Raw genomic sequence first — 14,917 nt, 5'->3', positions numbered from 1 at the left:
ATGTGCATATGGAGCTCTATGTCATCCACACACTCGGCGCTCACGTAGGCCTGATATGTGACTGCTGCACCTCACCTGCTCAGGGCGGCTGGTTTTTCTTTTTTTTTTGTTTTTTTTTTGTTGAGACACTTGTTCGGGTTTATTATTAGTTCCTTTTCTGGTTACATTTCATATACTTAAAGGCATTTTTTTTTGGCTGTGATGACGGTGAGGAACTCAGACCCGCGGTGTGCGTCACGTGACCGCGGTATGGCGGTAATCTCTGACTTGTCTCTGTTTCGCCGCAATGTAAACGCGAGCCATGTGCTCGGTCTAGCGATGACACAGAGCTCCTCATCTTCTTTAGCCAAAATGAAGCAAAGAAAGACACCGGGGGTCCATGAGTTGCGCCTGACTTTCACTGACTTCACTTTGGTTTTGTTCTCCCGTGTACGCTGACAGAGGACAGGCGTCAGACTCACGTATGGGCTCTTTCTCTAGAACCAGGGTATGTGAGGTTTAAACCACTGTAGAAGTCTGGCCTATAAGGCAACATCTCACCAAGACACAGAGCCTCTGACCTCAGCTGCTGATGCACACGCTATTCAAGCGTCGCTCTGTCTGTAAAACTTTGACATATCTGTTTTTAATATGAAATATGAATAGGTAAAAGAAAGACCTGCCACAAGCCTCTGGTGTTTTGTAAATTGGGAGCATCTTAATTGTTGCAAAAGAGCGTGCATTTAGTCGACCAATGAAAATCTTGGTCGACCACGACAATATCGACCAATTAGTCGACAAAACCACCAAAGTTGGCAGCCCTTGTTTGCAGGTCCATCCTGAAATGGTAGATTTATTTATTATTTATTTATTGATGGTAATGTTCAGTTTGTAGAGTACATCCTAAACGTACCTACGTTTATTCATTATATGGTATGTGACTGACCCAGCCTTTGAAGAGGTTTCTTGTTCTGTGCCAAATAGCACTTTACGTCAGGATATTTTTATTGAATTATATTGGACCTATACCTGGAAGTTTTATCTCTCTGTTGTTTGTGTAAGTGGACTTTGTCTTTATGATGCAATAATATCTACAGTATCCACGAGGGTAATTGTAAACAGCACTATAATGAAAAAAAGGTTCAATATCATGTTTAAGCATAGATAGTACAGTTTCATCACAGCTTGTTTTTTAAAGCTTTGCCGTAAATTTCCCTAAGCTGCAGTTTTATAAGGTCATCTTCGTCACCTCAAATGCCACACAGGGGGAGCTGTCACCTCCACTATGCCAGAAAAGTCACTATTTTAGAAGAACGTACCATTCCCGTGAAATTAAATCTTATTAACTAAAAGTGTTTGTACATACAAAATAACACAAACAAGTAAAAACAAACAACAGCTTGAAGTATCATCAATAAAAAAAAAAAATAATTATTATTTATTTTCATAGTCTCGCTACATAACAAGTGATTCAAAGCTGTCAAAAATATTATTCCTGAGCCTCAGTAACAAGCTGACAGTGCAAGACTACTTGATGTTTTCCTCGTGGTCTGTAGACTGGTATGGAAACAAAGGAAGTGAGAATGCTTGTTGTGGCTGATTGTGCACATTGTGTCTTTGTACCAAGGTTCCTTTACTTTATTGACACTTCTTTTTTTCCCCAGTGAGGCCTCAGGTGGGAGTGAGTGACATCTTCGAAAAAAGTCTGTGCAAATCTGTCTTGGGAGCAATTGTTTATAATAGTGATTAATTACATACTACTGCATTAATCTGGAACCTGGACCTACAAAACAGTGTTAATTTTGACAACATATTTTAATTTAGTTTTAGTCTTAGTCTTTTGACGAAAATGTAATTCGAATTTAGTCAACTTTGCATTGATAATATTCATTATAATCATATTCAATCTTGTTCCTCTTTACATGATCTGAGGCTCTTTCAGACGGTCAATAGAAGTTTGGATGATTTTCGTCTCTCCCTTTCATTTTTCATTTAGTCTTATTTTAGTCGACTAAAATATCTGGACATTTTAGTCATAGTTTTAGTCTCATGAAAAACTTTTAATTTAGTTTTAGTCCAATTTTGGTCGTCAAAAATATCACTTTGACTAAAATTAAGACTAAATATTTTAGTCGACGAAATAAACACTGCTACAAAACTCATCAAAACTGAGCTTTTTTTCTTGCGTTGTCGCTGCGTTGTTACTCTCCTGACTTTTCTATATGTTTTTTTTTTTTTTTCACTTTTCTGTTGCTCTTTTGGTCACTTTGTCGTCACGTTTTGTTGGTCCTTTATTGCATTTTCATCCTTTTGTTTTCTTTTCATTTTTGTCGCTATATTTTACCAAGAAGCTGTTAGATTTGGGTAGTACCAAACGGCCCATTCAGGTGGGCGTTAAGAGACTTAATCAACCTCCGACCCCCCACCAGTCATTCATGCACACACATCATTCATGCTGGCCTATTGTACATGCTTTTTCTCGGATCAATTCCCCCTTTCATTGTAGCAAGAAACATGCACATTCTGCCTTGGGACCCAATTTGCCCAGCTTTTCTCCTCCAAAAAGCGGATATCCACACATTTATTACAACGCACCACTGCGATGTGGATATTGTTTACATGCTGAAGGAACAAAATTCAAATGAAGCAATCACACATAAAAATAAAACATAAAATCGGAAGTGTTAACATGCTCTGCTGTTATTTCTTACAACAGTGCAGTTAGCATCAAGGTGTAGCCCGCGGTCAATATCCCTCTTTTGTTATGCTGCATCTGCTGAGGCTTTGCAGATAAATAATTGCTTTGGGGCACGTCTAAACATTTCTTCTTTAAAATGGATGATACAGAGGGGGAGGGAAGACGGCTCGCTGATATGGCTGATCTCCTGTGAAGTTTGCCTGAAGAAAAGGTGCGATGGCTCAGAGGATGCTTGTTTATTAGATAAGTGTTCTTGAAGTGGAGATACCGCCTTCTGTGTTGTTTTACCACATGTGTAGCCGGGTTCGATTGCAGTGAGGAGAGAACGCTGTGTGGGATTTACACGTCAAGAGACAAAAAAAAAAGGCCTTAGGCAGACAAACTGTAGCGCAAGATGAATCAGAGACCTATAGTTTCGTAAATCTTGAAGAAATGTCAGAATAATGAGCATGTATCGGTCTTGTTGCCCTTTTCTAGATGCCCGGTGGCTTTTTACCTCAATGTTTTTCACTCCCGATACTAAAGCTGATTACCACAACCGCCCTGGGAACGACCACCACAAAGCAGTTCACTCTCATAGAGTCCAGCATCGCTTTTACTGCTGTTACATGCATTTTAACTAGTGTGATCAATCGATTCATTTTTTAAATCGGATTAATCACACTTTTACTGTAGCCTTATTAGACAAGCCAAGATCATTACACAAAAGTAGCTCACTATGTACAAACAAAACAAAAACAAGTTTGGAGACCCTAAGCTAAGACTGATCTACACGGATCTTTTTCTTTGCGTTGTTGTGGCAATGTCAAACTGGGTTAAGAGGTCAACGCACTTGTCATTTTTGGATTAATTGTGAGTTAAAGCTTTAACGTTGACAGCCCTATTTTAATACATTAAAACATAGTAACTTCAAATATGGGGACGCGGATAGGTCATCTCTTAAAGGGGGGGTATTATGAAATATCAACTTTTTCAAGCTTTACATCATGTTATTATGTCATTCCTTCATTTAAAACATGCCTGAAGTGTTGCCTTGGCACATTCACGTATTTTTGAGTAATCAGTAAAAACTCTGATGGCAGCCATTTTAGGGATAGGTTTGCCTGAGTCCTCCTAGGAATGCCCCCACCTCCTGGAGACGCCTCCGAGCTTTCGTCACCAGCCGAGTAACCAACCACTGCTCCTCAGCAGAACCCCCTCCCCACTGATGCCACAGACAGCGTGTGGAGGGGGCGTGTCAGAAAGGGACAGAGGTTCTTAAAGAGACAGAGGCCGATTTCAAGACATTCACTACAGCCATTTTGAGAGAGCAATTTTATACAAGGCAGTTATTCTAGTTTACTGCATTTACAGACCAACAGAAGGTTTCGTCATCATTGTAGTGTGCTATAGACTGGTGCCATGTGATTGAAAAAAGCATAATACCCCCTCTTTAAAAAAAAGTAACAAGCCTAACTTTGTAACAAGTTGAGCGTGTGTAAAAAACTATTTTCAGCTTGGAAAATGAGGACACTAGTCCAGGCTCCACTTTGAGGACACAAACTCCACGACACAAAACAACAATCAATCCACATCCCCAAGGTACTATTGACCATAATGTACTTGAAGAGCATTTTGTTCCATTGTCAACGACTGCAGAATCCAACTCAAAGGTGAATGGCGTTTGCAAGAGTCATATCCGCCATTGATTGGTCCTCTCCTTACTTACTTGTCTGTCCTTCCTCGCCCTTACACGGACATTCTCTGGAGTCTCATGTGGGAACGGCCATTTTATTACGCCTGGGAGATGTATTAAGACCCCGAGGAACTTTAACCTTGGGCTGGATCACCTCGGCAACGCTTTGACCATGGACAATCGTAAGACTTTTGCGAGAGCCCCGATGCCATTTCCCGTAAATCCGTGAATGTGTTGTGTCAAAGGGCTCGGGGTTTGTGGCTTCTTGTAAAAACCTCCTTGACCAATGAGCGGTGTCCGTTAATGAAAATACCCCGGCTTGTGCGAGCATCGCCAACTTTGGGCGCAATGGTAAATATAGCCTTCATTTTATTAGGAGCTTGTTATGAGGCTCGTCTTTTATTGGCCGTAAATCAGTTTTGGTTTTGCGTTTGACAGAGAAGACGCTTGATTGATTACTTTGTTTACCGCAGTGCTCTAGAGTTTTTTTTTTTCTTTCTTTCTTGTGTTTCTTTTTGTTCTCATGTACCAAACATCCCCCCTACATGTCAAGTGTATAATAAAAGCTATGGAACAAGTTGTGAGAAGCTTTTTAAGAATAATGGTAAACTCTTAGCTATTGTATTGATGTGTATTCAGCCTTCCGCTCAAAGATTATTCGTTGCTGAAGAAGATTCTTGAAGCGATCGGCTAAATGCCCTCAACACTGATACAAATCAGTATTAAGAACTTTGCTCAAAGTGCTGGGCAAAGATAAAAAAAACAGTAATGATATAGAACACTTAGATACCAACAAGACTCAAGGGTCATAGCCACCGTGAATAAATAAGTCTGGCCTTGGACACGGCGAGGTTCATGACTCCAGTTAGTTTCAGATATTGGGCGCTGTACATGCAGACACGATCACTCCACTGTTTGCACTTCAACTCTGACAATGTTCAAATCCAGGCTGAAAATAGTTCTGTTTGCCCGTGCATATGACTGAAAGTATTTTATCTACACTCTTGCCTTTTACTGTAATTGATTAATTTTATGTTGATGTCCAGAGGAGAAGGAGCGACAAAAACAGAGGTTAGGTAACTTTGTGTGAACGAGCAAGAAAAATAGTGCTCAAGACAGAGCGAAATAGTGCTCAAGACAGAGCGAGTCAAAACAAGACTTAAAAATGGTGCTCAAGACAGAGCGAGTCACAACAAGAATTAAAAATAGAGCTCAAGACAGAGCGAAATAGTGCTCAAGACAGAGCAAGTCAAAACAAGACTTAAAAATAGTGTCAATACAGAGCAAAATAGTGCTCAAGACAGAGCGAGTCCAAGCACGACTTAAAAATAGTGCTCAAGACAGAGCGAAATAGTGCTCAAGACAGAGCAAGTCAAAACAAGACTTAAAAATAGTGTCAATACAGAGCGAAATAGTGCTCAAGACAGAGCGAGTCCAAGCACGACTTAAAAAAGTGCTCAAGACCGAGCGAAATAGTGCTCAAGACAGAGCAAGTCAAAACAAGACTTAAAAATAGTGTCAATACAGAGCGAAATAGTGCTCAAGACAGAGCGAGTCAAAACAAGACTTAAAATAGTTCTCAAGACAAAGCGAATCAAAACAAGACTTAAAAATGCATATAACTGAAAGTATTTTATCTACACTCTTGCCTCTTACTGTAATTGATTAATTCTATGTTGATGTTTTTTATTGATTGTATTTGTTTTCTTATATTTATGCAACTGTGAAGCACTTTGAATTGCCTTGTGTATGAATTGTGCTCTACAAATAAACTTGCCTTGCCTTGCCTTGCCACTTCGACCGATTCCAATAATACACGACTTTTGGCCTAAATTACAGCAGTGACGAACACAAATACGGAACTGCCTGGGGTCACAGCAGGACTTACCCTGGCTTCTGCCATATCCAAGACTAAATTAAATCGAGACCAGATCCAAAACATTCAAAAAGTAGATGAAATAAAGTGAGGCTGCTGAAATTGAATGTACAGAATACTTGTTTACAACCGATTCTACCAGAAGTACTACCATAAGAAGCATACTAGTCTTATGTACATAATGGTGAATTTAGGCTCCTTTGTTTCATTAGGACAATGTCATTAAGCTTTCGTTAGCACTAGCCCATCTCAGAGGTGCTCCTTTATTAGCTCAATACTGTTAAAGCGCCGGACGCAGTTTCTTTAGCGGAACGGTTTTAATGAGGAAACCCCCCAGTGTGTTTACATTACTCTATCCCTATGATAACCCGTAAGGATAAGTGGGGGATGTTGAAGCATTTTCCAAGAGTGAGCCGAAGGATTGAAACCTAGTGCTTAGGATCAAACGAGTTATTTTTCAATGGTTCTTTGAAGTGCCAATTCAAAGTATGTAATTGAGCGAAACTACTATAGCTTGTAACACAATAACTGTAATGATGATAACGCCTTATGATTTATGCATCCACGCAGAGAGACGCTAAAGTGCAGTAATTGAATGAGAGAGGTCCTTAGTTCCATCGCTCCCTGCTTCAAGCGCTACAAAGTGAGAACAAACTAAACTCACTTAACATTGTTGAATTGTTGAGGAAAAGCGTTCATGTTTGATATCAGAGACCCATAGTTCGGGCTCTAAAAATGTTTTGATTGCCGAGGGCTTCTAGTCAAAGCCGGTGTCTATATGCATCACGTTCCCAACAGTGCCTGTGGTGTGGTTGTTGAAGGACATTTGGTTTAAAAGTCTAATGGGAGAACAAAAAGAAAAGAAAAGGAAAGAAAAAGCCCATAGGTGAAATGTCAAAACACAATTCCTCTGAAAGACTCCACACGGATTGGTCTGTACTTGTTCTAATATGTCACATGATTTGACAATAACGAAAACTCTTCCCCCCCTTTTTGGACATGAAAGCAGTCACACATTTCATACCTTTATGCTCAGAACCCCCCAAAAAAACAGGCCAAACATTCTCAGACAAGGTTGGGCGTTATGGGGAAGATTTAATAGCTCGCCAGACAAGTACCAGCCTTTAGAACTCCTGACAGCCTCGTTCTCAGCGCGCACAAACTTGTCTGTATACTGTACCCTTCATCATCTCAAGACCTTCCCTTGAAAATGATTTATGTTGTCAAGAGGAAAAGAGACAGCAGGCTACACTTTCAAATATTTTTACAGCTGTCAACATGATGGATAATAGCCTTAGTTTGAGAGAGTTTTTCTTTTTTCAGTCTGATCTCAATATTATGCTGCAATTTCAACAAATGGGACAATTTGTACATTTTTCCTACGTCGCTTGGTGTTCATTCAAGTTTTCCGTTGGAAAATGTTTTTTTATGTAATTGATGGGGATATAGTCTAAAGCAACTGGTCGGCCGGGACCCAAAAGCACCCCTTTGGAAAAGAGAAGAAGGAACAGTCCCCCAGTCTGTTAAAATGACTTGACATGAGTTGCTTCAGTCATGATTTCCGCTTTATAACCTTATGTAATCCTTAAATCCACAATCATCTAATCAGTAATGCATTTAAGTAAGATGTATTTTCTGGGTTAGACACCCAGTTTAATGTAGCTTAATTTAGGTCTGTTCTAGAGCCAGTCTGGTCCTGATTTCATCTTGATCTAGTCATGGTGGGACTTGGAGTGAAAGGTTTGAGAACAACTGAACTCAAGTGTCTTGAGTCGCGGCTCATCATCCTATGGGGGCAAGCTGTGGCTGCTGACGTAGTTTATCACCACGGGTTATGGAGGTAATGCTTGTGTGGAGCTTGAGTCATGTGAAAAGCGCTTTACAAATAGGATTATAGCACTTTTCTTCCCTTTTGTATGTTAAATTAATTTTGAGCCAATCACGCGGCAGTATTGCTGCGAGTGGGTGGGTCTAACATTTGCAGATAACAACAAACTATTTTACTGATACAAATTAACAACCACAGTGATGAGTGAAAATCCGATGGTACATGGCTACATATTAACAAATACATTTTTATTTTGAAAAACTAGTCATTTCATTGTACACGTGCATTATCTGTGGCCGTACCGCCCAATCCCGCCAGACCTCAGAAACTAAGCAGGTAAGGCCTGGTCGGTACTTGGATGGGAGACCGTTTGGGAACACCTGGCGAATGGAGAGTGTGAGTGAGTGGTTAGTGGTGGTCACTGATGGTTACCTCGCTTACCCTCACCGAGTATGGAGTGAATGAATATGCACGAAATGTGACTTTGAAGGTCTGGAAAAGCGCTATATAAGACCAATGCATTATTATTATTATTATTATATTATTATCATTATTATCTACCGAGCCAGTCATGGTGACGAGCATGCACATACCATAGCGAGAGTGTCATGGCTCTTTTAAAGGTTTTAACACAAGCATGAGAGGTCTAAGTGTTTTCTCCGCTGATCATCTGTACAACTTAGCTTGAGAAAAAGAGGCCGAGCGGCTGTTTTATAAGAGAGAGAGAAATACAGTTCCAACAGCTCTCATCTCAGTCCTCAAAGCTTACCGCGTGTCAGCCTCAGTTAGACCAAACCTTCTGCTTTATGTGCAGAATGACCCGCTGCGTCCGGAGCCTATGGGACAGGTTCACAGACCGGGGTGGGGGGTGGAGCGTTACAGGACACCCGCGTCAAAAAGCCTTGATTTCAGGACCGTCCCAAATGTTTTCAGTATGTATGGTCACCCTAACTCAAACATAGGAAAGGGTTTAAGTATGTCTGTTTAAGTAGAATAGAAACATTGATGTACAATGATGGCAGAAATGTGCCTTTGGGTTGCTCACACATTCATTTAAGTAATAGGTCTCAAATCTGCGCTCTGTCCGTAAGAGGCTTTTAGCATTGGAGGGGCCCGCTGTCTTTTTTAATTTATTGCGTTTTTTTCCAATGGGCTGACCCAACTGTTTGCCTGGGATCGCACGTTAATGCCTTAATGTCCAGTGACGTGACTTCGAGCTCTACACCATGTGTCGTTGTTTGACCTTCAACCCCTTTGTCCGACCAAGAATGTGCCCTGTTACAGGGGAGAATATTGAGGAGCTTCAGACTTACAACACATGGATGATCATGGCAGAGGAGGTTATATTTAGACAGGCCTACACAACTTTGCTTTGAAGCAGAACAATGGCCATGTTTAGGAAAGGTTTGCGATTAGCAGTTATTATAAATTCAACAGTTGTGTGTTGGCTGTTGAGGTAGTCGTTGGGTTCGGACTGTTTAGTCTTTCTACATAGTCTTTGCACGTTCTCTTCTCTTCTGCAGTGCTCTTAACTTTCCATCATGGCTTAGCATGAGATATTGATCGGTATGGGGGGGGGATTTTGAATTGTGTCTCATGATACAGCCCACTTGGAAAAACATTACTGAGAACTTTTTCGTCTTGGGTTTGAATCTGTGCATTTAACGTGATCTTTGCAATATTGTTGTGAAACGCGTATCATGTGTCATGACGAATTGCTCATGCTAGCCAACATAACAATTACAGCTAAACAAAATGAGTCAGATCCCCAATAGGACTGTCTGTTTTGCTTCTTCTGTAATATCTACAATGACCTAAGCCGGTCCTGTCTCGTCTCTCGCCTGTCCACATTTGTCAGTCTAAGCTACATCCGCTAAACAAATGGTAATCACTACTTTGAAGACTTCATCAGCGGACCCCCCCCCCCCCACCCCTCGACTACGCATCCGCCTTACTGCACATGTGACGCACACCCATTCACCATACCCCCACATGTGCGCTGTGCAGACAGCTTATCAAGGGGAACTAATTCAATATCCCAGCGCCCGTTTGAAATGTCATTGGCGGAGCTCATCTGGAGTGACATGTTTTTCATGGTCCGTTTTATGAGACTGCAGATAAAATGATCGAGGCTCTTCAAGTCTCGTTTCTCCGCCAACCTCACGCTTCTGATGTGGGATGAGACTCGAAAGGTCCCCTTGTGAGGAATAAATAAAGTTTGGATATGCAGAAAGCCAACGAGATCCGCGCGAGTCAGCAGGGACTAGAGTTAAGTTTGCCCAAGGAAGGAACGATATCAGTCATCAAGTGAAATGCCACTGAGTCAGCAGGCAGTTTGGGAGATATTTAAAGGTTATAGAAGGAAATTGAAAGGGGTTATATCATGCTAAATTGTATTTGTCGTGTGTATGCCATGTTATAAAGTTGTACCATCATGAAAAACACACCGGGAGTTAGTATTTTTGCATAATTCACCCAGTTTTGAGAAATGCTTTGTTTGTTTATTCTTCTCCTGCAACCGTTATTTGATTCTGAAAAACCATGTGTATTTACCAAAGAAAAACAATGCAAAAAGCATATTGTCTTCTGGATAATTGTTGGGTAATGATCGCAGTTGATGAACAACATTGAAAGTAGATCAAATCTGACCTTACACAATATTTAATTTGTCCTTATCTACCAACGTCAGACATAATCATATGCCTATCAAACCCACCGTCTTATCAGATTGAATATGCTGATAGAATATAAATCATCAACAGGGAAGAGCGTCTTCTTTTATTGCACAGTTAGCGATTCATGCGATTCTCAAATACATGTATTTTTGGAACATGCTTCATCCCTTCTCTTTAATTATGTAAAAAAAAAGGCCTAATCTGTTGTATGCGTTCCTCTTTAGTCCTGAATAATGACTTCTCTATTGAAAATGACCCCAGTGACCCCAGGGACAGACAGTACGTCGCGGCTTCTCTGCCCCTCCAGGCATCCCGCCCTCGTTTTGGCATTTCGCCCAGCTAGACTGCCTAACCTCGGTCCTTTCAGCCTTCTTATTTGCAACATGCGACCAGCATTTTGGGACACGTGTCTATTCGTCTGCAATTTCAAACTCAGAAAGATAACTGATCTGACACAGGTAATAAGTTGAGGTTACGCTGCAAGCCACAGAAAGAAGGGCTAAAGGCCAAAACTGTCATAACCTGTTTGGTTCTGAGGCTTTTTGTAAAGGTTTTGGACAAAATGTCACGCAAACCTTCCTTCGTCGTTGTAGTCATGTTGCAGTTTTGTCCTCAAAGGTTTTCTTATTTGTCCAGGCTGTTGCTTTCTCACCTCACATGTGTAACGTGCATGCTGTTTTTCCCTGTGTGCCTGCAGGGTTCCTGAAGCCCCAGTGCTCGCTGGCTCCTCCCATGCAGCGCGGAAGATCTGGCGACGGCTGTTCCTGCTTTAGCGGAGTGTGTCACCTTCACCAGCGCCGCCTGTCCTCGGGTAAGACCGGCTACTGTACGTACCTCCGTCAACTTTCTTACTACTACCTCGCATATGGTTTTACCTCTGCTGACATTTGATGATTAAATAAGAAATAGATCACTAACAAATGTCTTGGATTAACAGAAAAATAACAAATGAAAGCTGTCATAAAGTTGTCATATAATGAAGCATTTGTTATGAGGGGTTTGATGTCTGTGATCTCCAACTTTTTTTAATGTGGGTACAAAAATATGGATACAAACCTGCCAAGGGCTGCTCCATGATGGGAAAATATATAACCGCGATTCTTTTTGTCGTGATAGAAACCATGATTATTCAAAGAACTGTTGATCGACTTGAACTTCTTTTTATTTTTGTAATGTGACGCTGGTGATCGCTGAAGCAGCTGGTTGATTTGCTTTGTAGTTATTGGCAAGAAGTGAAGGCAATTTAACACCTGAAAGGGCTGAACCCAGTGAATGTGTGTGGCCAAAACAAAACGTGGAGGTTTTATGGAGAAGCTGACCCTTTTAGAAAAGTGAAATTGTTTTTTTTTTCCTTTTGTTGTTTTCTTTTCTCTTGGTTTCTTGGCTCAGTAAGTGATTCTGTGTGTTTCGATTATTCTATAGTTACTTAACCAATTTACAGATGACTGAAAAACGTGGTGGACAAACACGCATCCGAGCTGCCAATCAAGACGTTGAACAACCTAATGAAAGTACATTGCAAGTGATGGAAATTTGCATTGGGCGACAACACAATCAATTCACAAGAGGAGACTTGTGGAGCCGCTGATGCCTTGGTCAGGTGGGGAAAAGGTGGGGGGAACGTGTTGCTTGCTCTGCTTCCCACCCCCCCGTCCCTCATCTCCGGTCCGAGGTGTGGCCGTTTGGGGCTTCATGGGCAGTGTGTGTTGGGGAGGGGGGAGTGTACTTGTGGTCTGGTTTTATGATTAATGGCGTCTTTGCATGCGGAGCCCCTGTGATGGACAGCTTTTACAGGGGTGCCCCTTCCTCCGCAACACCTCATGCTGAACCTACCCCCCAATCCACGCCCACCTCGGGCCCCAACCCTCCATCCTCCAACCTGACAGAGCCCAGACTTTGGACTCAGTTACATTTACTCATGTGCAAGTCTGTGAGTGGAGATACTGTAGTTATCAGAGTAGTTATCATTCAGTACTTTTTACTTCTACTTGAGTAACATTGTAAGCTTGAAGTTACTAAAGCTTCCTGTCGACCCTGAATTATGTATTTGTAGCTTGTATTTAGTGCCACATTTTCTTCGGAAATATTTATATTTTTAATACATTTTGGGAGCATTTTCTAGGAAACATTTGGATTTTCACATTATTACAAGTTTTGTTTCTCATGATTTATGTCACATTTCAAACATAAATCTGACTTTTATGCTCAAACAGTACTCAAGAAACTTTTTCTCGAAGTACTCGATTTGGGCATGTAAGTGAGGGGCAGTCCCTGGCACTACCATCGTCGGTGCATGACCTGTCCTCGATAAGCTTGGACACTTGGACATAGCTGTACCAGTGTTTGGAAAATCCTAAGAAAACTCCTCCTCAATGGGTTGAACCTCTGACTTGGACTAACCGTTAGGTGACTTGGACTTGAGCTTCATTTTAATGCCTCAGCCTTTTACTTGGACTTGGGCATTTAGAAGATGGACTCCAACATGGTGACATAACTGCATCTCTTGGGTTAGGACTGTAGTAGCCCATGCATGACATTGGAATGGACCGTATTGTCTGTTATTTTGATCCTTGATAATGAGAAGTATGTTATGAATCCGGATTTGCTATGTGATGTCCAGAATGTGCACCTTCAACCTTATGCAAGAGCAACACAAGAATGTTATGAACTAATTACTTTACTGTTTGGGATTTGCTAAGAGGAGCCGTTTTTGTTGATTTAATTCGCTACTAAGGCAATTCCTCAGTCTGGAATTGCCGCATAAATCTCATGGTTAAAGCCTAATTATGCATTAAAAATATTGTGCCGTGAGCAGTAGTTTAAGTTGTGTAAGTCTGAAAGGAGGGGTAGGGCCTTATAAGTTATAACTAACTTCTTCCTACTCCCTTTGAGCAACACTAACCTCTTATGTTGTGAATAATTCTGTATGTTATATGTATACTATACCTGTATGCATCTGTTGCTCAAATAAACAAACTAAACTAAACCGTAGGATGTTAGAACCTGCAGTTTAAACTTTTTAAACTTTGATTGCATCGGAAATACATTTTCAGCTCACTAAATTACGTATGCCTCACTGGGTAACATTATATCCAAAAACCCTTTAGTTGAATCTCCCAATTGTCAAGATCTAATTAATCAAACAAGCCTCAAGACAATTGTATAATTAAGATTATCTCTTTTGTTCTGCAAACCACTTTCAGCCATAGCACATCAATCTTTTGGCAGATCAAATCAGTGCAAGCAATTTGAATTATTGCCATTATCGAGAACAGATGAAGCTACTACGGTACAAAATATGACTTGAATATGAATATGCATTTTCAATATTAAAATAGCATTAGCTGGTGAGCTTACCATGGGAAAAAATCAAGTCCAGGAGTATTAACATCTGAGATAACACCTCTGTGTCCAAATGAACTGTAAAATAGATTGTGTTGGCTTCTATTTCCTTCAGTATAAACAACTTCAGGAGCTATTTATCACTGTCATTCGTGCATTGTTGCGAATCACTTGATTGAAAGCCAAAAACAACAGTCGCACTTTTCGCAGTCTCTCTTTTCTCTTTTTTTGGAAGAACCTGTTTGGACATGACGGAGCTTGTCCTCGTATGTGTGTTTTTACTGACGCGGCCCGCAGTTTCCTGCATCGCAAACTGTAATTACGTGTAGTTTTGCTAATGTGCTCCTCAACTTTTCCTTTGCATGTTGTAGGTACATTCAGACCGGTTTAGAATTGCATGAGGGGAAGCTATGATTGATAGATGCTTTCAAAACATGCTTAGGCTCTTCTGGACTTTGCAGGGTGTTATTAAGACTAAGTGTATCATCCTCCTGTCCAGGCATTTGCATTGGAATCTGACTTTCACCAAGCCTGTAATGTCCAAGGGCCTCATTATACAACGCGTTACTACAAACCTTCTCCAGTCCCTCCATTCTGCGATACTCATCCAATTTCCATGTCCTAACCGCAATGACAAGCTGCAGCGGCCCTGGCCTGGCTCGCAGCAGTGTTTTTTGGGAATATTTTGCGAGCGTTGACCGGGTGTTTGAAATCATCCTGAACTCAGAGTGGCATGTTGATGTGGGCAGGCCACGGTTTTAGCGGTTTGACATTGTTTTGGCTTTGTGGAAGAAAAAAAAGAAAAAAAGAAAAAAAAAAAGCACTCTTACTGGAAAGAGGCCGT

The 14,917-nt window shown here is 41.0% G+C and overlaps 1 protein-coding gene across 4 annotated transcripts in view; it reads left to right on the top strand.

The window, feature by feature from the left end:
* rxraa (retinoid X receptor, alpha a) overlaps window positions 1–14,917 on the top strand; it is a 184,021-nt gene that overhangs the window by 37,351 nt on the left and 131,753 nt on the right. For 2 of the 4 annotated variants that reach the window (XM_079582616.1, XM_079582615.1), the window contains exon 2: window positions 11,429–11,542. In XM_079582616.1, the coding sequence (XP_079438742.1) occupies window positions 11,429–11,542 (114 nt within the window). Of the gene's footprint in view, window positions 1–11,428; window positions 11,558–14,917 lie in introns of all 4 variants that reach the window. The other 2 variants (XM_079582614.1, XM_079582613.1) reach the window with 1 other exon arrangement.

This window comes from Gobius niger (genome assembly GCF_951799975.1).
Source record: "Gobius niger genome assembly, chromosome: 2".
In the NCBI taxonomy this organism is placed as follows: Eukaryota; Metazoa; Chordata; class Actinopteri; order Gobiiformes; family Gobiidae; genus Gobius; species Gobius niger.
The sequence above is the reverse complement of the archived record's forward strand: the minus strand, read 5'-3'. Positions and strand labels throughout refer to the sequence as shown.